General features: G+C 33.9%; 1 protein-coding gene across 2 annotated transcripts in view; it reads right to left on the bottom strand.

Annotated features, from left to right (window-relative positions):
- pcdh17 (protocadherin 17) overlaps positions 1 to 25,881 on the bottom strand; it is a 53,814-nt gene that overhangs the window by 16,411 nt on the left and 11,522 nt on the right. Inside the window, exons 3-4 of one of the 2 annotated variants that reach the window (XM_066706673.1) lie at positions 15,358 to 15,416; positions 15,059 to 15,231 (exon numbers count right to left, since the gene is read on the bottom strand). In XM_066706673.1, the coding sequence (XP_066562770.1) occupies positions 15,059 to 15,231; positions 15,358 to 15,416 (232 nt within the window). The remainder of the gene's footprint in view (positions 1 to 15,058; positions 15,232 to 15,357; positions 15,417 to 25,881) is intronic. The other variant, XM_066706674.1, reaches the window with a different exon arrangement.

The raw sequence follows: 25,881 nt of genomic DNA, 5'->3' as shown, positions 1-25,881 counted from the left end.
AGAATATTAAATCAATCAAATAAAAAGACAGGTATAAGTGCTGCTTAGAATATCACTTTTCTATTGGTATATTTCGTCTTAGATTAAGAACCAGGACAGAATAATTTAAGAGAATGTTAACCAACTCTTCAGTACGACTAGACATGCTAGACATTCTTTACATGTTGGCCAGCTCCCAAATTTCAAAGTAATATAGATATTTTTGGTTTCTACTCTGCTACACTACTTGGAAAGGAGTTAAGTATTATCACAGTCTCTTGACTGGATTATCCGTTTGCCCTACTCATGGTATACACTTCCACTTCTGACAAAAAAAAATGTATAACAGCAAGAGGCTTACTGATCTCGCTGATTTGTAGTTTTTAATCAAGAAGGATTTCAACCACCTTCAGCACAGATGGTCAGTCTGCATTCAGACTCCTTTAAGCTAGTGTACAAGGACGGCCTTTACAATAAACCTTCTGTCTATTACCAATGCATTAACTTGAACATTAACCTTTGTTATGCTTTTTAAAATTAATATATTAATTAAAATCTGAAAAAGTACTTAGTTCATATTACTTATGTTTCAAAATTATCACCACACAGAGTAAAAAATCATGAAATCTTCCAGCTTGCAAATTTTGCAGAAATTAAATTTTTGGCTTGAATATGAATTGCTTGCATGTGTTATGATCTGATTATGATCTTCACTAATTGCTACTTTTCCTAATGGCTGTGTGCCCTCACATGAGTTTCAACAACACCTGACAGCACTAATCCTGTAATAATGAACCTTGCCAAATACACACACACACACACACACACACACACACACACACACACACACACACACACACACACAAAACGAAACATGTCAGATTTTCTCAGTCACGGTTTTCTTTCCTAGATTACTGTTCTATTTCTCCAATGGCCTGTGCTAAAACTGGAACTTGAACAGTCAGCACAAAGGACACTCTGTTAGTGAGACAACACACGTCTCCAATACATTCAGCAGAAAATGCCTGCTTTTTTCTCTGAGCTTTAATTATATTTCCCTCTCACAAGGAACCCCATCACAACAGATGGAAAAATCTGAAGCATGTTGTGGGACAGTCTTTCTAATTAACCCCTAGTTACCTTGTTGAGTTTCATAATGCCCTACGATATTCATATATGGCTGTTTTATTAGCATACTTCCATAAACACGGTTTAATCTACGAAGAAAGAAATGTGTTATTTTAACACATTTAAATTACATTATTTTGGACTGACATAAATCTGCTGAAGGCCTTTAGCTTTAGATTTGACATGCTATATTTTTAAAATGATGAATGGTTATGTTCAATACATAACTAATTGTTGCTATTTAATGTGTTTTGTAAACAAATCCTTGAACACATACAATTCGACTATATTTCTGAATATTCGTTGCCATTGGGAAAAGCATCGGCTTAACAAATAAATCTAAACAAACAAACAAAAAAAAAAAAACACAAAAAAAAAAAAAAAATATATATATATATATATATACACAAGTATATTTTACAATTCATTTAAAAGTAAATCTTGATTACTGTTCCACAAACTTTGAATGGTGCATTCATGTTTAATTCCATAGAAGCATCTTAAAATGGACACCAGTAAATTATGCAAAGTACCTTTGAAGTTTTGAACCTTTATTCAGAAATCTTCAGAGGTCAAACACTAGCCGTTTGTTAGAGCCCTAAAAATCAACCTTTCAGAGCATCACTTTAAACAAGCAGTTTGTATTGTAAGTAGCAGAGAGAAGTTCAAGGGTGGAGTAATTATACTTTTAAGTTCGCTGTCCTGTTAAATGGCAGAATGCATTACCTCTGTATATTACTCTACAATGCTAGACATGAGAGTATTCCCTACGATTATTCAGATGGGTATAAGTGTAGCTAAATGCAATACTCTTTTATGCATTAAAGAATTGTGAAACTGTGAGGACCCATCTTATGTTACAATATATCTAGCTCCCGCCCCCTCCCCCCCTCCCCCCACAGATTCCCCAAATGTCCAGGTGGGTGGGTGGCCAGATATTAGTTTTCATTTTTGTACTAATAATTCATTCATGTAGAAACATTTTCATACCAGCCTCTCAAGGCAACATGTTTCCTTCTGGCGACAAATGTTGCTTTTCTCATTTTTGCACTCCAGAAGCGTTCTCTGAAAACCACCCCACACATCATTCTAATGCAAATATGCTGTGTAGAATCAAAAGGGACATGATTCTTGTGCCGGCACAATGAGACTGTGAGCGAGACCGAGTTGGTGTTTATGGGAGTCAAATAAGTCAAAAGAGTGAAAAGGAAACCGTGGAACAAATGATTCATCCATTCGGTTTCAAGTCTGCAGCTACACCACAACACATTATATGTAAAACCAATGTCTTCAGTGGATATATCATTTGATTTATATTTTTACGTTTCATGTAGTCCCCCTAAAAATACATTACAAAATATATACATGCAAAAATAAAATCATAAGCCCTCTTAGTCTACACTAACAATTCACCCACATAATGTTTTCTTATTTGAAACAGTAATGTCAAGTAATTTCATAATCACAGATTTCCAAGCATTTTATGAAAACGAAATAAATCTTAAAAATAAAACAATTACTTTGATGTTAATTATTGAAGATCTAAAGAATAACGAATAATGTAGTGTTAAAGGATGTAAATATACATCTATATAAATGACCACATTAGTGTTGGAAAAAGGTATTCACAGATTATGAGAAAAGGAAATTAAAAAATAATAAAATATATCTCCATAACCAGAAGAAAAGACTCAGTTTTACATTAATTCTGACTGGTGCCAGTGGATCCGATTCTTGAGGATATGTGTGTGCATCTTATGGAGTTATTTTCATTTTAAAATATCATTAGCCACCCTTCTTTTTTCTATTGCTGATGACATCCTCATATTTGCAAAAAACGCCTGAAGACCTGCAGCTTCAAATTGAAGAAATCTCAGATGCCAGCAAGAAAACTGGACTTGAAAGAAACTTGAGTAATACCAAAGTAATGTTCAACAGCTTTGTAATCTCTAAGAAAATTGAAGTAGATCAACGCAAAAGTAGATACTTGAAGAAGATAAACATTATGTCTACCTCGGACAACAAATCGGTGCAGATGGAGATATTATGGACGAAATCAAAAGAAGAGTGAAAATGGCATGGAGTGTATTTGGAAGAAACGGCATGCTGTTCGAAGAAAATCTGCCCATTTGCCTGAAGAGAAAAGTATTTAATCAATACATACCACCAGTGCTCACTTAAGAGTGTGAAACATGGTTGCTAAACATGAAAATGTTACAGAAACTGAGGACAAAAGAAGAGATTGAAAAAAAAATGAACGGATATGAGAACAAATAAAAATATGTGACATCGCTTTAAGACTGAAAATGTTCAAATGGCCAGACACACTGCAAAAAGAACAGATCAAAGATGGACAAAGGAAGCTATCGACTGGATCCCAAGAGATGAAAAATGACCTAGAAGACGACCACATAAAAGATGGGAGGATGATATCATAAATTTTGCAGGCCAGATGAGGAAAAGGGAAGCTATAGGTCGATGCAAGTAGAAACATCTTGGGAAGGCCTTCATCCAGCAGAGGATCGAATTAGGCTGATGATGATGATGATATATATAAATATATATACACATACATATATATATATATATATATATATATATATATACTTATTGTTTAACTCATTCTCTAAATATATGAATATGTTTATATAGCACTATTATCAGGCAGACAGATGGGTCGAATGGAATAATGCCACCAGGCAACAGAGTTTCATAATAATCCCCTTTTGGGCTTGGGCTTTTTTGTGATTTTAACAACATTTTGCTCTAGGAGCTGAAATAAAAACGAAATGTCTTGGTTTTCACAGGCTCATTCTTTTAAGGCAGAAAATGCATTTCCATTTGCTTATCTTTTTTCCGCTTAATTAAAAACAGATTGCTAATAAAAAGGGCTGTCTTGTTGGCTTATGCCCTGAAACAGAAACATGCATTTATTAATCATCCTGACACCAGACCTGTCTGTATTCCAGACATACTGCTGGACCTGCACACAGGGATTCCATGGAGGATTTTGAACGATGTAATGCTTTGCTCATGGTAACACATATTAGTGTACAGTTAGTTGTTGAGCACTCATGTGTGTCTGAGAAATTGGGAGGAAGCAACTGAAGCAAGGCACAAAAAAAAACATAAAGGAAAAAAGCTGCAGTAACCAACAGTGCGTTACAAAAGTTACATCTTAGCTCTCTTACAACAATCAGTCATATGAATATGTCCAATTTAAGTGTGTTTAAATAAAAAATTATGAATGAATAGAAAGAAACATAAATAAGAAGATCAACAAAAATATCACCCTTCAGGATATAGATGTGTAATATAAAATGAAACATAATAAAATGGCCAATGAATGGATGTATGAATACCACCTGAATTACACCTGAATACCTTATGCATTTCAACTGAGTTCTACTGTTAATCCCATGTACAACAAGGTTAGGGTCAGGGGTGAGGGATAGGGTGGGTGTTAAGGCTTCTACATGTGAAACTCAATGGAAGAGCATGAAGCACTCATAGGTCATTCCTGTAGAATTCATACATTCAGCAAGAAGTGTTGCCCAATATTGTAAAGGGTTAATAAAAATTATATTATACACACACACACACACACACACACACCTGTAAAATAAATTCTGGCACTTCTAATCAGTAAATCAGTATCCTTAATTCCAAAGTAATTAAGCACAGTATAATTATACTCTCAACAATGCCCTCAAGTAAAAGGTTAAACTAAAATGTATAAGTTATGCCTTGAAGATGCATGTTAATTAATCACAAATATGTATGCTTTTCACAGTTATGATTGTATTAATATGTTTTATCACAGATACAGCATGTTATTGTACTTTGTTTCATGACACATTTCATAATTTAACACAACCTCTTTTTATAACTGAGAAATAGCATTTCTTCAAATAAATATGAAATACAGTGTTTTATATATGTTTTGTGTATCAAGGAAAAAAACATCAGAAATACTAAGCATTTCCTTATTAAAATGAGCACTTGGACATATTGTCGAATTATCCTGCTTTCTGTCAAACTTTTGTGTCGATGGTATATATACAAACAAAATCAGTGTTCTACATGTTGTGTAGACACTGTCTCCCTGACACTGCTGGGTTTGTATAGATATGCTTCATATTTTGTATACCAAGGCTGCTCATTTTTATATGGTTGTATACAGTTGTGTACAAAATAAATAGTACCTTAAATTAATCATATTAATTGACTCTTTATACTGAAATTTTTAAAATATAGTATTGTACCCGTTAAGGAAGCCTTTACTCAGCAGAATGAGTCCTATGAATGCCATAAAACAAATTTACAAAGGCTTAAGGGGGCAGACCTTGGTAGTTTTGATCGAAAACTGGTCTGATGGAATTGGAGTGGAGATGGAAATGTAATGGAGAACAGCTACTTCTTGTACAATAATTCTGCTGTGAAAGTTCGTCATTATGACCATGGAGAAATATTATACTGAAAGAAGTGGGTTGAAATCAGCACTTATTGAAATGCTCCAAAAATCTCCAAACGGTTTACAATTCAGATACACCTACTGCAATTTAACTTTCTCAGGCATTATTTAATTCAATAATCGATACAGATCTTGATCTAACCATATGTACAATGCATGTGACATATACCAAAACGTGCACAAGGTGAGCCCTAAGTATGTTAAAATTAAATTGTATTTAAATAAATGTAAATGAAACCTGAACATAGTGAAATAAGGAGAGAAACAACATGAGTCAGGCTCAATATAGATTATAATAAAAAGACACATTCACTTTGAAAATCATGCATCTAATCCATCTTTCATATATGATTAAAGGAGACCTAGAATATAATGAACTTAGATATGGGTGACATTGTTTTTCCTCGTGTTGTTAGTGTGGAATCATTAAATGCGGCAACTGCATTTAATTGTCCTGTTTACTTTAAAGATATTTGCATGGCAGGTGATGTCAAGATGCATGAGCAAAACAGAATGCTATTATTAGGAGTATTAAAAATAAAAATAAAAACGAATTTAAAAATGTACTAAGACACCGCCACCACCTTCCCCAGTCCCTTCTGTTCATGAGCTATGCTTTCAGACTACAATGCAATGGTGTATAATAAAATGTAAATGCACGGATTAATTCTACAGATTACTAATGCTTTGTAGTTACACAGGCCTAACCATGTACTAGAAAATAAAATAACAAAAACCTTAAACTCCTTATATCCGTATTTGTCAAAGCAATGAAGATCCATGTCGGAGAGAAAAAAACATTTACAAAACCTTAACATTTGTGCAGCCTCCAATATCCTTTGTAGCTCTTGTGGTTTTACAAGCCCAATACACAGCTACATGGTTTCAGCAAGATTAAACCTAATGAAAATCTGACTAATATGTTGTCTTAATATATTATCTGCTGCATACAAGTGTGGAAAAAATGCCTTAAATTAGATTTACGCTTAACAAATGATTAAATCCCATTATAATAGGAGAGAAATAATCATTACAATAGATCACATCACTACAATGATGCTGTAATGTGTTAAAAACTCCTTCATCACATTGCTAAGTACAATTTTATTGGGATATTTAATCATTCCAAGCACAAGGGTGATAGCCATTTGAAACAACTGAATATTACATTGAGTCACCAGTTACTTTACTGAACGATACTTAATAAATTTAGCTGCAATACCTTTGGAATAATCCCAAACATTTGTAATTGCAATACAAAAAACTGTTTTGTATTCATGCTTTCAGCTGACAAAATAATGGTACAGCTTCATACTAAATATATTTTTTTACTTTGCAAAAGAACCAGCATTAGCATTATGAAAATCAGTCAAACAATGTCAAATCTTCTGGTTAGGATTCTTTTTCTTTTTACATACAGAACCGTGTACACTTTGATTGAAAGAAAACGATTCAATATGCTACACCTGGGATCAATGTAACAATGGGACTGCAGAAAGTTCATGAATTATATAAAATACTTCTTAATCCTTTAAACCTCCTGTAAAAGGCAGACAAATCCAAAGACGGCAGCTTTACCTGAAACCATTCAAAGCTACTAAACTAAATCCATAATGCTTAACTGAAGTGCATTATTATGCTGCAGTGGAGGTCCCAAGTCACGAAAAAAACAAAAAAACAAAATGCACATCTCCCAAACCTTTAATTAGAATTTGAGTGGTAAGTCTTGTGTTGTTCAATAGACCATTAAAGCTTATGCATTTGACCTTCTGATGTCGAGAGCAGCACTTTCAGGAATCAAACTGCTTGACAGAATTCTACTCTTTACACAGGTAAACATTGTATGGTGTTTTTGAGGCCGGCAGCATCTAGTACAGATCAAGCACCTCTGAGTTCAGAAATATGAATGTGAACCCAGGAGATCATGCACGGATTCACAGCCTGCCAACTGAAATGTGCATAAGAGCTGAAGTGACTCAGTCCTCCCTACTAATGGAACAACACTTGTTTTTCATAGTCTGAAGCTAAAAATCACAAATATAAGTAACACTTGTTACATATTTTTTATACAGAAGCTTACAAAACTAGAATTCCAAAACATAATAAAAAAATGCTCCCAGATACAATTCACAAACTCTATGGTTCATATAACCTTTACAAAAATAAGATACTATTGATTGATTGACTACTGACTTTGGTTTCACATTCGATTGCAACACTAAACAAAATCTATCATGCACCATTTTCATTGACATATCTTTATTTCAAAATATTAAATGGAAATTGTGAACAATAATAAATACTGTCAAGGTAATGAATATGGCTGTAGAGAACTGTAATGTATTGGTTTACAATGAAGTAAGTTACACAAAAGCGATGCGCATATATATATATATACATATATATATATATATATATATTTGTGAAAATGCACATGCTTTGAAAAGTACCGTGAGTAAAATGTATTTATGAAAGCAGACTTCAGAAAGATTTCTCAGACAGATGCTTAGTAATGAACATCAAACACAAATAAAAGCTGCTTATTTTAGAAAAAGCTGGTGCGCTGGGGAGAAGGAGGAAAAAAAAAAGTTTACGGTTCTGTGAATTCAGTGTGGTAATATCTTCTATTTAAAAACACTGACAAAATGGTGTGAAAATAATGTGGAAAAAATGTCCAAATACTGCCACATTTCAAATTTACAGGATGCTCTTCAGAAAGCTTAATTTAAAAGTTATAAATAGCTGTTGGTATCAACTGACTCCTATCAACATCAATAAGGACTCTTTTTTTCCATTCAAAGTAAATCAGCCACCTCCCTCAGCAATTTTTTGTTTTTTAATATCAGTTTTATATTAACATGGCAATCGGTGGCTTTAATTGCAGTGGTGAAGGGTCATAAAGCATGTCTATGATCCCTTAATTACTCATACAATACTTTTACCACCAAAGAGAGGGTGTGGGTGGCTAGCCTTTTTTAACCCCCCCAAGAGTAACTTAAATTGAAAAATTGAGATTTCTACTGATATCAGAGCAATATTTAATAATGTCTCTTAAAATAGTCTGTTCATAATTATGTCTAGATTATTTGCTGGCAGATTAATGCTCTTTTCTAATTCAGTCTTTTGCCTTTTTCATGAAATTCCACTTTGTGGTCATAACCTGCCTGAGAATACTAGCTATAAATCTGTAACTAGTGCATTTCACTTGGCATTTTTATAAATGATACTTGCAGAGTCAAGCCTACTTATAACACTGATCCAATTCAGAGCAAGGCTATACCAAGATAAAGCTTATTATTTTTCAATTACTTTTAACCACAGAAATGCATTTGTCAATAGATTTCATTTATCATGAAATTTGTTTAAAATGCTGAGTAATTCCAACTGATGATTTGTTACATTCATGGCAAGTAATTTATTGTTCAAAGCAAAACATTTGTTGATCCTTCAATTTCTCCATATTACATTTATTTTTATTTCTGTTGACTGTAAATCGATATCATGTTATTGTAATACATCTGATTACGTTTCCAATACAGCAAAAATACTGCAGCAAAATATGACCAAATTATGAACCCGAAGAAAAGCCACACTACAGTACCAGATGTCTCAGAGGGATAAAGGGCTGAAATGACTGCCTTGGTGAACTTTTCCACTTGATTTCTTCATATATCTTACTGTCAATTATATTCCATGACAGTTCTTCTGTATTTTTTCCCCTGTCAAGTTATGATTTATTACAAAACTAAGATTATGGTGGTGTTTATACAAATGTTTACCGTGCCCTAGAACAACTGCAAATACACACAAGAATTGTATTGTGAAAAACAGTTCAAAATTAATTTCAGTTGTACGGTGAATTTAGTGTCTGTTTTGCATCATTTAGTACCTACTATTCCAATTAAAAGACAATAATAAACACAGTCCAGCACTTTACACATTCTACCCTAGAATGATGTATAATTTCCAGTTTATTAACACAACTAATGTTTAAGATTAATAAATAAAGTAATTATTTGACTCACAGACTTTATTCTTAATGACAATAGGCACTAAGCAGAAAGAAAATATTCTGACTCAATCACATGTATATAATGTAACAAGTGCATACAATGCATTTCTACACACAGGTTGTCATAGTTTTGATTTGGTCTATCCCTTTGTCAATATGAAAAGCTAGCATACAATTTGATATACCAAAGATAATGTGCAGCTCAACAGAAACATGCTCATGTATTTGTTGTTGCTGTTGCATTGTTGTAGAATTTAGCATGTTGTTTACTTCTATATTTGTGTTGCTTTCTATTTGTGTAAAAAATGAATTTCTAGCATGCAAAATATTTATGAATCATCAGACTTTAATATGCATTAAATAATATGCCTTTTTCAGAGCCACAAAGTTTAATTAAAGTACAGGATCAAACAAAATTGGTTACTATAGTAACATGCATTAAAAGGGCATCTGATCTGACTTTACCCAACACATTTCTCCTTTGGAAATGCACTTCTAATTAATTCCATCTCATGATTCACTGATCATTTTTAGGCAGAGATCTCGGAAATGTTAATGCTTTATACCTGCATTTCAAATAAAGCCTCATAGGTAATGGCCCCATAATCTTTAAGTATGCAAACTAGTTCAAGGGCATCTCTTTATAGGAATCTGGTATTATATGGAAATGATAAACTATGATATAGTCTATCCTTAAAGCTACTTCAGACTTAAGCAGCCATCATCTGAATATTAAAGATAAGAAAATAATTCAAGGTCAAATGAAGGTGTACATGTAAATATATAGCTACATTCAAATAATACTGCAGGACTAAAAACATTTTCTCAGAAATTGCAAAAGAGAATCAAATATGATGTGACACCATGTACATCTTGATATAGAATAATACAAAATAACAGTATCAAATAGTATACAGTAATACCTTGGCATATGCAGATTCGAGTTACATGATTTTATAAATGGACATCAAAGAAGGAGAATACATTTTGAAATGTCTGTCATTCTCGTATATACGCGACCACACGTTTGTTTTCAATGTTTACAGAAATCTACTGCAGAGCACAGGGAGCTGGCAAGAGATTATTTTACTAAAGCCTTGTAATAAATCTAAAATTAAATGAGAAATATGCTTACTAGGACAACCTTCTTCTCATTTAGTTTAATTTAAAGTGCATTAATACATTTGAAGAATTAAAGCTACGAGGTAAGTTGATTAAATAAGTTTGAACATATTTCAACTCCTAAAATGTATGATTAATACAATTACACAACATAGAAACAAAAGGACAGTCTAGAGCAGCAAGAAGTCACAAATGCAAGACACAAAGTGCATGGCCAAGAATTTAAATTAAATCAATTTGAAACTCAAATCAAAATTAAAATGTATTTCTCTTATTGTCTTGCGTGAAATTTACAACTCAGAAAAATGAAGATTGTTTGAGAGCATCCCAGAGTGTACAAGATATTTCTGAAGAGTCACCATACGTTCGGTCTCTCGCTACCCATGTTGTGTAGACAAGACAACGCAAAATTAGTCATGCAGAGCTTAGTTTCCTGGGGAGGAAGCTGGGGCACTTGTCCACTCTGAGTTTAGCCTTTTTGAGAGCAACATTGTCGTCTCTGGCTTCTGCTTGAATTTGTATTAAAGAGCCTTGACAATAAGCTCCAGGTTGCAGTGATAGTCCATATAAATTAAGATTGTCCTTCATCTCAATTGAACATTTGAAGTGTTAATGTTAATGTTAATGTTAATTGAATAAATACTCACTGAATATGATCCTGTAACTGTATAAATAATGTATTGACTGATTTTTTTTTTACCTTAGGTGTAATAGAGGTGTACAAAATATGGTGTCTGAGTAACATTTCCATTGTTTGCATTGTGAAAATGATCCGTGAAAGGCGCGATTCTCGCCTCCGTTAAGTTTTCCGGGAACGCAACGCTATCTCAAGGTATTACTGTTCACAGATAAAGACCAGAAACTGTACTGACGGACTTGTTACCAAGCACTTCATGCATTTCTTGACTTGCTTGCAGGATCTAACTTTTCCGGTCAGATAAAGGGGGGAGGGGATAGAGTTTCTATTCAATTGTATTGTTGGGATCAGGACCAATTAATATTTAATGGTAGATTATTGGATTATGCATTTAAATGGTAAAGGTATGCCAACATGTTGCAATAAGAAGTAAAGCAAACACTTGTTCTCTGCTCTGAAAGCATACATGCAAAAAAGCTAAACATATGAAAATAGCATGTACTTTTTTTTAATGCATTTCTGTGTTTAAATAACATACCATCAGTAAATGCTAATTAAACTAATGGTTTAACATCCATTGTGTAGGAATATCATTATAAATCATTATTTATTTCTGAAAGCATACTTCAGAATGTTAGGAAACATTGTGCATCGATAATAAGCAATGGGTTTGGAAACCGTTCTCTTTTAGACATTAACATGGACAAATTAAAGCCAATTGCGTGAGGTCAACCTGAACATTCACACAGTATCAAATGCCTTTCCTCTCAACTTTTTTTTTTTTTTCCTTCCCACAAAGCAATATTGTATTGCTCTCTCTCAGGCATTGTATGATAGGGGAAAATCAACTCAAGCGTGCAGTTGCTGATGAATGCATTTCAGGATTAGTTTGTGCTTGAGGCAAATCCTAGCATCAATTAATCACCAATTAATATAAAGCTTCTAATATATTTCTGCTTAATTAATATACAGCTTCTAATTTGGCAGGCTTAATTAATCAATTTTAAATGGCTTTAATGTAGTGAAACCCGTCTAATAAAAGTATGGGTAAAGTTAAACAAAAAAACGACTGTAAATGACTGTGAATTCCAGAACAATTTCCCTCCAAATTATTTGAAATCCAATTAAGTTTTAAAAACTCTAATGTTTTCTGGGAACTACACTGACCACAACATGGCTGGGATCAAACAAAATGGTACTCTACTTTTCAGTGTATGGTTAATATTTGCAGTTATATGCCCCTACTTTTTGACTTGTTGGACAAAATAATTGGAGAAAGGTTTTCTATTAGATTGCAAAGGAAGGTCAGCAGATGAGCCAAAATCAAGATTCTGGAACAAGAGGCTGTATTCTTTGGTTAAACTCTTCTATGTATTTATTACATGTTATTGCCTTTGGCATGTGCCCTTGAATGTGTGTACTTAATCAAAAAAGTTTTATATCAAATGAAGAATGGCTGATGTTGAAATCACTATTGTAGGCTGAATATATAGCAATAGTGTATACTTGTGGATATGTCTTTCCTATGAAGATGGACATTCTTATTTTTTTGTAACATCACCCATATATTTCTGTTTTGAAATCTTGAAACACTTTTAATAAAAAACGTTTTAAAACATGTACAGGCCTGTTAATAGAATGCACTCTCTCAGAGGAGTTTACCGATGAAAAAGGTGTTTACAAAATAATTTCACTGCTTATATAGTATGTGCATTGCATAATTTAATTCCAGGAAATAAAAACCTCAAGCATTTTAACCATATGAATGGGTGTTGCCAAACAGTGAAAAAATTCCTTCCTGTTTGCAGCTGTTTCCTCATCAACTGGTGTTTTTGTTGGAATCAATAGATGATCAATCGATTTTTATATTGTCCCGTTCTACTGCAATTTTAATGTTAGTATAAAACACAAACCAAATATGTCACAAATGTGGAATATTTCAGTTCAGCAGAATACAAATCCACCACAAACCAACAACAAAAAGTCAATTACATCCTCGTCATTCAATGCATGAGTCAAAACACCTTATAGTTTATTAAGAAAAAATAAGTTTGTTCCAAAGGACTGAGAAAATGTCCACTAGAGTAGTTTATGCTGATGAGGATATTTTCCATAAAGTGCAACCTCTGCAACAAGATAAACAACTCTAATTACACCAAATTAGACTGAAGTATATATACAATATATTTTTAAAGATAGAAACATACGTTATGTGCAACAACTTAAAGCTTAATGTATCACAGACTACAAAACTTTATTAATAAAACATGAGCACAGTTTTCAGATTCACCCAGTTGTTTTAGATTCCATATTTGGGAGAGTGACCCCCCCCCTTATCGAGTCACTTGCTTAAATGTCTTGCTAATCTATTCAATCTCCTAAATCCCAGGTCCAAGAATAGGCCTGCTTGGATGTCATGTCAGAAGAGTATCACAACAAGAGATATTAACAAATGCTAAAGGCATAGCAGTCCTTACTACTGTCCTTTTAAAAGGGAGCCTGCATTTCTCGAGTGACAGTGTACAGCTGCCAGCAGGACAAAAGCTCTCAAACAGAACATTGCTGGAAAGACGGAATACAAGCCAGCTGTAACCAGTTAATTCACTTATTGCATGGGTATTGATATTCAGAGGAAAAAGGTACATAATTAATCAAGTTTCTGTTGCAAAGGGATGCACAGATATTTTCTATAGTTCTCTTTGAATAGCCTCACATTCATGTACACAACCCCTGTAACAGCTGAGCTCATTATAACTAAACAATTTACTGCATTGTTTCATTACATTCTGCTCTAACATTATCTATGTTGTCAGACAAGTTATCCTTGATCTTGTTGTCCATTGTGGTGACATGCCAATAAATCCAGTAATTTCAAGCTATATTCTTGTCATGCCCATGCACGATTAAATCAGTCCATTTCGTAAATATGAAACATATGGGCCACTTTAATTGCACAATTTTTCTTGGCTGTGCATTTATTCGAGCTAAAACCTAATGGAGATGTTATAACACACTGACAGCCAAAGATACTGGGCTATATTCCTAACAGTCTTTCCGTTGTACTAAAGGTTCACCAGTATTTTGGTACAACAAGTGGATTTAACCTACAGACAAAAGAAAAACAAGAATGTAGGAGCCCCTGATTTAACCCTTTTTGGCATTTATGAAAAGCTTACCAATAACCTTTTTAAATTGTTTCGAACAGAATGTGGTATAAACCGCAACCATGGAAAATGACAATAAAAAAAAAAAATGAATTTATGAAGAGATAAATTATAAAGACAACTATGAGATGATACAGCACATGTTGCAAGTTTTCTCTACCGTAGAACTGGGGGGAAATGAAATTCATATCGAGAGAGTTATTGTTCTACAAATGTCATATGTAATTTTTCAACAGCAGTTAAAATAATTATTCATTTTTAATCAATCTGAAGATGTTACATTACCAAGTGTATGATAAGTCATTTTCCATGTTCCATTATTAAAATTTTAAGGAATCATGCTAAGTACAGGTCCCCAGCTCGGTCTAAATGGAAGGGCTAAAGTGGTTTGGCTTATAAAATCATAATGGGCTTGTCTAGTTTGATAAACTGTTACCGTGGCTTGCGTTCAAAAAGAGAGAGGGAGAGGGAGAGAGAGGCAGAGGAGAGAAAGAAACAGCTGCCTTTGTCTTCAAGTTGCCAAAGCTTTAACTTTAACTCACCCTGCTCAAGAGGTTGGGGCTTAACTGAAGTTGATTTCATCTTCAGGGCCTCTTTAGCAGACATGTCGCAGCAGGAGCCTTTGTTGGTGTCTTGGTCACTATCAGCCTGGTCACTGTCCCCATGCCCACTGTCTCTAAGGCTTGCACGTTCAGGGTCCTTGAATGTGGAGCTGCTAAAAATAAAAAAAAGAACCAGAGTGTCTCCTTTACTGACTCTAATTTGAGTAATATGGTCTGAAGGAATAATTCTGACAGGAATGTAAATGCGATGGCTGAGCAAGTTATTTAATAGCCCTTACCTTTGAACAAACTGCTGCCTGCTGCCCATGTAATTGGGCTCTGCGGGAAAATTGTCTGTCTGTGAAGGAGAAAGGAGAAAATTTACGTATTGTGTTACACAGAAATATCTCCTGCCGTGCAACAAGATTTCCTGGTGGAAAAATGATTAATAATGCAAAAGTTCTCTTTAATCTTCAGATTTGTACATTTTAATTACTTAACAAAACACGGGGCATGATAATTATACATTCCAAACAATTCCGTAATTCCAGGCTTCAAATTACCTGCTAATGTAAACAACAGACCCTCTTGAAAAAGGGCAATCCCCCATCTTCAATCAGACACTTAATACCATTCGTATTGCTTAATTAATGATGACATGAGAGGTTAGGGTTAGGTGATATATGACCTAATTGTATGCAGACGATATGAGGAAAATATGATGTCATGTCCACTGTAGTGATAAACTTGTTGGCTCCCATTGGGCACAGACGCCTCCACCATAAACTTTGTCGCATATACGATAAGGTGTAAGGGGAAAAAAGGTAGATTCATGTCATCTACACTATGGATAAGATTCTAGGTTTCTGTTTTTGCACTTAAAATCTCTAGTCCCTTTACAGAAAAGGAAAAACTCATAGAAAATACCAATGTTGCACTGTTATACTTGAAAGAAATGGTTAAAGCAGCACCAGTGATATTAAGTAAGTAATATTGCAGCTCTCGAATGCATGCATTTTTCAAGAAAGATGAAAACGGTTGACTTTGCTAGATATACACCAGCTATAGATCAAACAAAGGCTGGAAGACTGCAATATCAGCTTCCCCCAACAATTCCAATTTCTTGTACATGACAGAGCCTGCTGTATAGACTACTAAAGCAGGACTGTTTCTTCCCCACAACTTATCATTTCTCAACATCACGACGAACATCATTTTGGAAAGGGTGGTGCAATTATCACCTCTAAGAGCCGGATTAAATCAAAACTTTGACCCACCCGCTAATAGAAAACTACAGAACTGTACTCAGTTGCAGCTTCATTTTTAGTAAGATGACACTTTCTTCTAATCAGAAATGTAACCACTATGATGTACAGGCTTGTAGTTTGCTATTAGCAGGTGGGTCAAAGTTTTGATTTAATCCAGCCCTAAATCAGTCTAAACTGAGAAAAAACTACAAAAACAAACATATGCCTGATTGATTCCATATCAATATGAATATTTAAACGTAACAATGAGATATCATATAGTAAACACTGCCCATATTTAATGAAGAATATGATCTTAATATATTGAAAACATAAATAAATAAGCAAATACATCAATAATGTTACTTATTAAGGGGTACATTTTTAGTTGAGTTAGGAGTGGCATTGTAAACACCCTTCTTATTTTCTTCAGATATGAAAATTAAAAGAAACCTGCATAGTTATGAGGCAAACAGAAATAGACTATTTTATGTTTTACTTTATTGTAACGTACTCACAATCTAGACAATGCAACAGAATCCCTTTCAATGTTCCTAAAATAAAAATAAAAAACACTTGATACGTCTATGGGATATTAATGGATTTTCTGAATTATTTTAATTTTTCATACAGTACAAAATATCACAAGAGATATTCAATCTTTACATTCTGTTTGACAACCTTGGATCTAACAAATTCTAAAAACCAGGGGAGTGAGATGTTTAACCTTACTTATGTTGTCATCTAAGCAAAAGGAATATAGCAAGCACATTTCCTTAATCATTAAACAGCTTCTTGACAATAGTTTTTTCCCCAGCACTGCTATGAAATGTTAATGCATTGCATAATGTCACAATATGTGTGACTGTTCTGCATGCAGTTAAAGGTAAATTACAGGGACACTCTGTATACACTACATAATAAAGTAATGAGGAAAGCAGAGAGCCTTTACTCAAATAAGTAATCCCATTAGTTTTGGACCAAAATGGTAGCACTATCAGAATTCTTCTTCACTCCTTTAATCACACACATTCTCCTGTGCTTTCAATTATATTTTTACTGAGGGAAGAAACTTGATTAAATCAGTAGTTCTGAAAAGACTCACTTTTTTGTGCTAAACACAAGACCTATTAACGGTGTGGTTGATGTCAGTTGAAGTTTGCCAATCCATGACATAAAACCACTTTAGAGGTCTTGTGGTTACTGCCCAATAAATAAGCAAATGATAAAAACTGCATGTGTTACATTTAGAATTCATTTAAACTCATATTTCCATTGGAATACATCTTTCAAAGGTAAAAGTATAACTGCATGTCACTTTGGCCATGTATCTGCAGAGTGAGAGGAGAACTGAGACAAGAAAGAACAAGTTCCCTCCACTACTACATTACATATGTATGAGAATACTTATGCTCTGTGTGGATCTAATAGCAACCTATTTTGTAAGGATTATGCCATAAAATGTTAGAATCATCAACTTTAAAACATCGAAAGAGGTCCAGGATTATAACACAGCGGTCTGCAAAATAATGTCGTATATATGATCCCAAGAGCACTATTGAGTAAAAGAAAAAAGGAGGAAAAAAACATACCACAGGGAAACATGTTGTTAAGGGAGAGATTAAATTTGAAGTATTTGTCTACCCATTACTATTGGAAAGGTTTTGTTTACTCCCTTTGCATTTTTCACACCAGAAAATAGCAAGGGGAAAAAAACTGAAAAAGATAATTAGAATGGAAATGGAAATAATATGGAATTTAATTTCTTGCAAACTATATTTTACAATAACAGAAAGCAATTATCAATACATTATCATCCACAAATATTATTATTAGCTTGTCCAGCAGAATAATAACAAAGTATCGTTTTTCACACTTAATGTGTAGCTGTTATGCTGTAATATAATACACTAGTTACAATTTAATCCCCCCCCCTCGTTACATTGAGTTAATATGAATACCTCTAGACACATCAAATGACGATTCATATCTGTGGTATCTTCAAATTACTGTTGAGTCAGATGAAAACTGATCATGTTAAATAATAATAAAATCTATAAATAAGAAAACAATAAACACAGACAGTCCCAGAATACAAAACAAATACAGAGATGAACCAACAAAATATACACACCAGCTTTGTTTCACACAAAAGGAAAGGTGAACGATACTAGAAGGAAGAATCTAATTGCCTTCACTCCATTTCAACTTTTGAGGCATCTGTTTTCTAATACCAATTTTCTAGGAGCCTGCATGATGCATGTATCTCATAACAGAGCCTTATTAGGAACATTATAAAAAGCAACAAAACGAGTATAAAAAATAAAAGCCTAATTACCATATCTATTCCGAACAGTGTAGAGAATATATTTGGTATGCATTAGGAGATGGAGATGTTGTACTGGTGAATTTAAAACAATTGTGTGATGCATCCAACTCGTATATAGTTATTTCCTTGTAAATACCCGACATATGCAGTGCCTGTGATCTGGTTTGAGGCCCCTCCTGTGATGCACAGCACAGTCTGCCATTCAGACAATCATGAGTCCGCAAAAAACTATTTTGGCCAAACAATAGGCCTGCATCCAACATATTTACATCATTTACTAAAGATATGCACTTAGCATGAGCTACACTGTCAATAAAAAGCACATTAAGAAACTATTGAAAGGGCTTCCCTGTCAATTAGACTGCAGATGGATTCTATCAGCCGAGTTTTCCTGTCAATTTAATATACTAGGTCATATTAACAGCACAGCCTTGTCAATAAGGCAGATCTGAATCCTATTAATGGAGTTATCCTGCCAATATAATCGGGTTCATATTTATCGAGCTCTGCAGTGTTTGGAAAAGCTGTGAAATGGGATTATGAGGTTACCCTGTGTACATCTGGCTCCCTGGCATATACATTTTCAGTAATTTGATCATACAAGTCAAAGAAACACCTTTCTAATCACTTTTTTCCCCCAACTACAAGAATTCTGGACAATAGAAGACTACTCTGAGACAAGGATGGGGGGGGGGGAGGGCATTGTACTTTCTATAAAGACAGATTTCACATGTGCTTAATGGGAAACCATGTGACAACTTTAAACAGCAGTTCCAGAATAGCTGTTAATCAAACCAACAGCAACTTTAATTCCCGAGGAAAGTAGATTTGCACAAGTGTGAATCCCTGAACGAAAACCGTATTTGCAGTTTTATGTTTTCTGCATTCCTTAAGTAGTTTCTCAGGGACAGTAGTGCTGAAGACAGCCACAGAAATTGAGACAAATGCTAAAGGAGAGACAGTTTGTTTGTGGGAAAAGCGGGAGAAGCAATTTAAAGCTCAGGCCTGCAGTGTTTTCTCTGCCTGGGTTCTCCTCTTCATTCCCATTATCTACGTGTTCACTTGCACTGAGGATTATATGTGCAATGCATTTAACATGTGTGTATTTGTGTGTGTGTTCTCCTCTTAATTCCCATTATTTTTGACTTGCATTGAGGACTGTATGTGCAATACACACACATTAAGTTATTGTTTTCCCTTCCAAAGGCAACAGTTAAGGAAAATACTTGGACAATATTAAAAATGTCAGCAAGATTTAAGAGATTACTTGTACAGAAAATGTATTATCTTGGACCTCTGCATTTGTAATACTCATTAATTTAAAGAATCAGATTTTATGTTTTGTTAACCACGGTGGTCCACAAGACACTGAAAGTCCATAGTGTTGTAGGATAATAATCTTAGCATATTCAGGAGCCGGGTTTAAAACCTGTTTGGAAATCTGCAGCACACTGGCCAACACTCCAGGATATTGATTTTCATTTCTGATCCTACCAATATCTCTGGCAGCAGCAAACCAATATCCTTTGGATGTCTTGGCAAACTCCCGGCCTACGGTGTCAAACAAAAGCAGATTTCACAGTTTCTCAAATTGCCCTTGCCAAGTTTGCAAAATGTGTAAAGAACCACTGGAACAGGTGTTTATCTTTAGATCAGAGGCAGTGAATGAAAATTGAAACCCGAGTCATCAAGTAAATGAACAAGGAAAACAAGAAGGCCAAGAAAAAATACAATTTTATCATGTACTGACTTGTTCTTGTGTATGTGGGTGTCCATACCTGTTAAAAAACATAAGAATAGCACCTCTTCAGCCCAACTGTAGCAATACCTTAGGTTTGGACAAATCTTCAGTGCACTCTATAGCATTGTTACTTCAGTCTTGTTTTATCTAACTACTTTGACATTATATCCATGGTATTAAGTTCCTGATCTAGTGAGACCACAACAGCCTGAAAAACTAACAAAGGAATTAATGATTGAGTTGAGTTGAGTTGAGTTGAATGTAGATGTGGTTTTAATCTACATATGTTATTTAACAATCTGTAAAAATTGTTTGCCAACTTTCTACTCAACATGGTTATTTATCTCACTTTAAATCTCAGTGTCATTTATCCATCTAATTGAAGGTAACCCGTGATAAACCATTGGGGAAACAACCTTTCTCAAGTAACAGGGGATCTCCTTTTCCACGATAACAACAGGCAATCCCCCTTGCAACAGTGATTATGACTCAAAATGGAGAAAGAAATTGTCAGATGCACAGCAGCTGGTAGCAAACAACAAAGAACTAAGACCAGATACAAAATAATAGGATATTATCTTTAGTTTGAAGAGAAAGGTAGTAGTAGTGAAAATCTAAACATCAAAATAAACAACCTGGTCTATATCAGTAGGTAAGTCTATACAGTGAATGGAAATTGAAACATTGTAAAAGAGGATCATTTTGAACATAATTAAAAGTAGTTTGAAGAAGTGAAATTTCTTACATACCTTACTATTCCAGAACATTTAGCTATGCTTTTAAAAACACATGGAATTAAAATACTAAAGGATGTTGGAGTGTAAGTAGAACTGAGTTAGACTACTTCAGTCTAGTTAAAAATGTATACACATAAATGCACTCTTTCTTCAAAATGTTTATAAAAAGCCCTTTGATGTTCATTAAAGATGACCGAATTCAATTCAGTCACACACAATGCTAAGGATGTTTTGCTTTAACAAATTAATCAAAGGCCTTACTCAACAGTATCCACTTCACATATGTAGTCCTATGAACCTTCAATAAAAATATATCACTCACCAAGCAATTAAACATTGCCTACCATATGGTGGAACAAAATATGTGTGCGATTAAAAACATATTTTGTTTCCACTGTTTGGTTATCTTTTTCCATACCCTCTGCCTCTAAGTCTGTGCACTTTTGTACTTTATGGGGTTGATCATAATATTAAATGTTTTTCATGAGAAATCAAAACCAATATGTTACTTTAAAGTCTTTCAGATATTCGGAGGGTATGAATCCAGAAAATTGTGCACACTTAGCATTAGAATTATGCTTTAAAAATCAAAAAGGTATTAATGGAGCAAATCCAACAATGATTATCATTTTCTCAGAGCAAACTATTTGCGGTTTAAAACTCCTGGCATAAGAAGAGAAAACAAAAAGCTTTCCTAATTTACATTGCAAAGGGGAATAAATCTAAAGCAATAGTGCATATCTCCACCCTCTACATCTGGGGAAAATAAATAACACAACAAATCATTTATGTTAGCACAAACACGGTTTCAAATTAACTATGCTGCATTTTACAACTTAACATATATACACCCAAAACATATAACCTTGAAACATAATTAACATGTACAACTTGCTTCATCTTTAATCCAAAATGTTATGCACCGATATGAACTGAATACAATGTGAATATAATATTGCAGAATACTGAACATGAATAAAACTGTGGAGTTTATAATAAATTAGTTGTTCTTCATAAACAAAATATATAAATATCACTGTATCTGTATACATGTTAAGTCCTTAAGAGTCCTTTCATTTAAAAAAGGACATAATCATGCATCAGATATAGAATTTAGAAAAAGGTATTAAAATATTTAACTAATGACAAGGATAGCAAAAGGCCAAAACATTGATGATGTTCTGAGTCCTATTTATGCAGATTATAGATTCACAGAATAATAATTATGTTAATAGGTGAGGGAATACAGAGACCAAAGGGAAAAGAGAGGGGAGGGGGGAACTCCCACTGCATTATGGAAACTACACAAAAACACCACTTCAAAGCTTGTTGCCCATTTGCTTAAACATGTGGTGTTCTTGTACATCTATTATTCACTGCCGAGGGACTGACATCGTAAAGACCTACATACCAGAATTATTTTGAAGAAATCCTTGAAGAACTAAAGAAGTAAACTAACAACAATGCACATCATATTTTACAGAGGGAAAAGATATGAACTAGGCTTGACTATAAACCTTTACAACGCCAATTCACCCCAAACAGCAAATGCCACAGGAGGTTCTCACTATAATTTACATTTAGAGTCAAGACATATAACAAATAATAATTAAGATGTATAAATCGCCTCAAGTAGCCTATGGCCCCAGGTACCAGGGGACATTGTACCAGCTTATAAAATCCCCACACCATTTATCTCAGTCATCAGACATCTGGTTCCAGCAGCAAAGGCTATTCAGGTAGGAAATGTCATGTTGGCTCCCACTTCCCAGAAAAGAAGCTCATCACACTTGCTGCCTTACTGACCGATTAAAGCCAATATCAGTGTCCAGTATCTTTCTTGAATATTGAAAGGAATGTTACTAATATAAAGAAATGAGATACTTTTTTAAATTGCTGCAGTTTAATTCCACATGTATGGTACAGGAACTAGTTAGAACTTTAAACCCTCTTCGATCTTCTGCTTACATGCTTAATGTAGATTGTAGAATAGTAAATATAACTGTAATTGCGAAGCATAGCACTTGGTCAGATTGAGATAAACAGCTCATCCTTGTATTCTTTAAACTCTGGGTTTCATTTTTTTTATGCCACTAATTATTTTAGTTAATTATTTAAATTATACTTAATGTGTTCTCAAAGTAGACTTTTGACTGGAGTTCAAGTTCTGCTTGAGCAGAAGGTGAAAGAGATGAATCAATTATGCTTTTAAACCACTTTCAAATGTTCAAATTTTCCAAAGGTCCTCACAAATGTAAATAATTAAGTCTTCGCTCTTATCAGGGCAAGTAAGACAGACTAATGTTTTAATTGTATGTAACACTCAACCAATTTGTTTTTATGATTATTATTTATAGGATAAAATATGTAATGTAATCATGACAAGATGTAGCTGTATGTATGAACACTAACTGTTCTATAAAATATATTCTGCTATAAATATCCAGTATAAAATCAAATTCTTGTCATTTTTTATTTTATTTGTTTAAGATTGCATACTGTAGAATACAACTCAAAGCCTTTATTTCTTTTGATTTACACAACATTCACAAAACATTTACCTTCACAGTTGAAGAGTGAAACCTGCAGGGACTGAAGTGACAGAAAAATGAGTGAAGAACAGCATCACTGAAAGGTCACACAGGAAGTACAGTTACAAAAAATGTACCTGACAAGTGGGGCACACTGTAGCGTTATGAAGAGCTGTGTTGCATTGACATTTGTGATGGCGTATCACTACAACGCTTTCCTGACACGATCAGTGCCGCGTTCCTATTTCGACTGACTGTACATACAGTATCATCATAACATGAATCATGCCGATTTCTCACCTTTCGTGGGGATCAGTTGAAATTAGAATCTGAGAGAGAGATACGGCATCAGAATGAGCTTGTCAAAATGTATTTCCGTCAAGAGTCTTAGCTCATCTGATGCCACGTGATTCAGGACATGTCACAAGTGATAGAACAATAGTATGAGCAACGCTATTTCGGATAATGAGTCACAGACAAAAACAACACTGATCCAATTCAAATCACAACACTGTCAAAAAATACTTTGTTAAAATTACAAAATCTGTTAATCACACACAAGTCACTGCAATTTATGATTAAAATAATATTAGAGTAACAGCCCACATGAAGACAATTATGTTATTAATGTTTTTTTTTCCACACCAATGTATTCAGCCTTTTTAGACAACAAAAACACAAACACAAATTATTCTACATAGTTTGCATAATCTCATAATCAAAGCTGTAAATAGAAAAAGTGGAGATCCAGCAGCATACATAAGCAAGTAATTTAATCCACTAAAATATTGTACGGAATTCAATTTTAGGTTTTCAATTTGATTATGGCAAAATAAAAAGTTTAACTTTGCATAACCATTTTCTTACAGCAGCACCATGAATATTGTTATTCTGCAACAGTCTGTAAAATTTATAGCACTATGTAGCCATTAGCCAGGCATATGAAGTGAGTTTGACCTCTATTTTTCCTTGTAATCTTCATTGCTGGATTCCCCCAACCCCCCTACTTTATGTATACAATATCATAAATCTCCAAACACACATCTCTGATTATACTGGCCACTTTAATTTACAAAAGGTGACTTTCCATTGATATTGTGGTTAGAGTTGGTAAGTATATACCATCAAATTACAAAAATATTTATATATTCTCATATATGGGTAGATACTATATTATGGATGTGTGATGATGTATAGTTTGTGTTTTACACTGAGGAACACGTATGCATTTCCTCCACAGGTATGGTTTAGGTGAATAGAAACAGAAATGGTTTTCTTAAGGATTCCACCTGTTTGTAATCATTTTAGACTTCACTGGAATTTTACCTTCTTTGGTAGAATTTTATCTGGCAAGTCTTACACAATTTTAAATCAGGATTTGACAAGTACAGCCATGATAGGTGCACTGGAGAAACTTGTTTTGGACAGGTTATAAACTGATAAGTGCACTTTCAAATTAAAAGATTGATATGCCAGGTGTGCCGTTATTGTCGTCTATCTTTGACTTGGAATGAAAAAAACCTCCATATAATACAAAACAAAAAAAACTGCTGAGCATAAGCCCGACAGCAAATCATTGTTTCTTATGAATAACTAAACTCTCAAATTTAAAATAATTCCAAACAGGCATTAATCCTTATAATATAAATCTACATTTACGGAAACAGCAGGGGCTCAGAAATTAATTGCACGTCCCCTTAAGTCTTTACAGTGCTGTTGGCAATAAGAACATAACAGGCTTTATCCTATTCAAGGTTGCTGTTTATAGGTGCATCAGACTTTTTCTGTTCCACTAAGAAATGAATAGGATTTTAAATTCCCCCCATGCACAGTTGAACTTCCTGCTCAATTACAGAAATTCTATATGCTTTCATTCATAGAAAATCTACATAAAACGGTATTTTAACACACGACCCTCTTACATTGTTTATCTATTCTTATACTTTAATCATTTTGTTGAAATCCATAAAGAATATATATATATATATACACACACACAAGAGAAAAGAAACACAAAGACAAACCTTGTGTCATACGTAATTTTAAATTTATTTTTCACAATTGATGTCAAGCTGATGTATTTTATTAAGGTGGTACACCCAGTTAACATTTGAACACAGTAAGAAAAGGTACTGTGTAACAGTTTTAATTCAATTAATATGCATTACTTTAGATGAACATATGTACGCTGAAAAGGTCAAACAACCTGGGTTGCATCTGTAAAGTAATCTGTGGTGT

This window comes from Amia ocellicauda, chromosome 6, assembly GCF_036373705.1.
Source record: "Amia ocellicauda isolate fAmiCal2 chromosome 6, fAmiCal2.hap1, whole genome shotgun sequence".
Taxonomy (NCBI): domain Eukaryota; kingdom Metazoa; phylum Chordata; class Actinopteri; order Amiiformes; family Amiidae; genus Amia; species Amia ocellicauda.
Note: the sequence above shows the minus strand (reverse complement) of the source record. Positions and strands in the feature narration are given on the sequence as shown.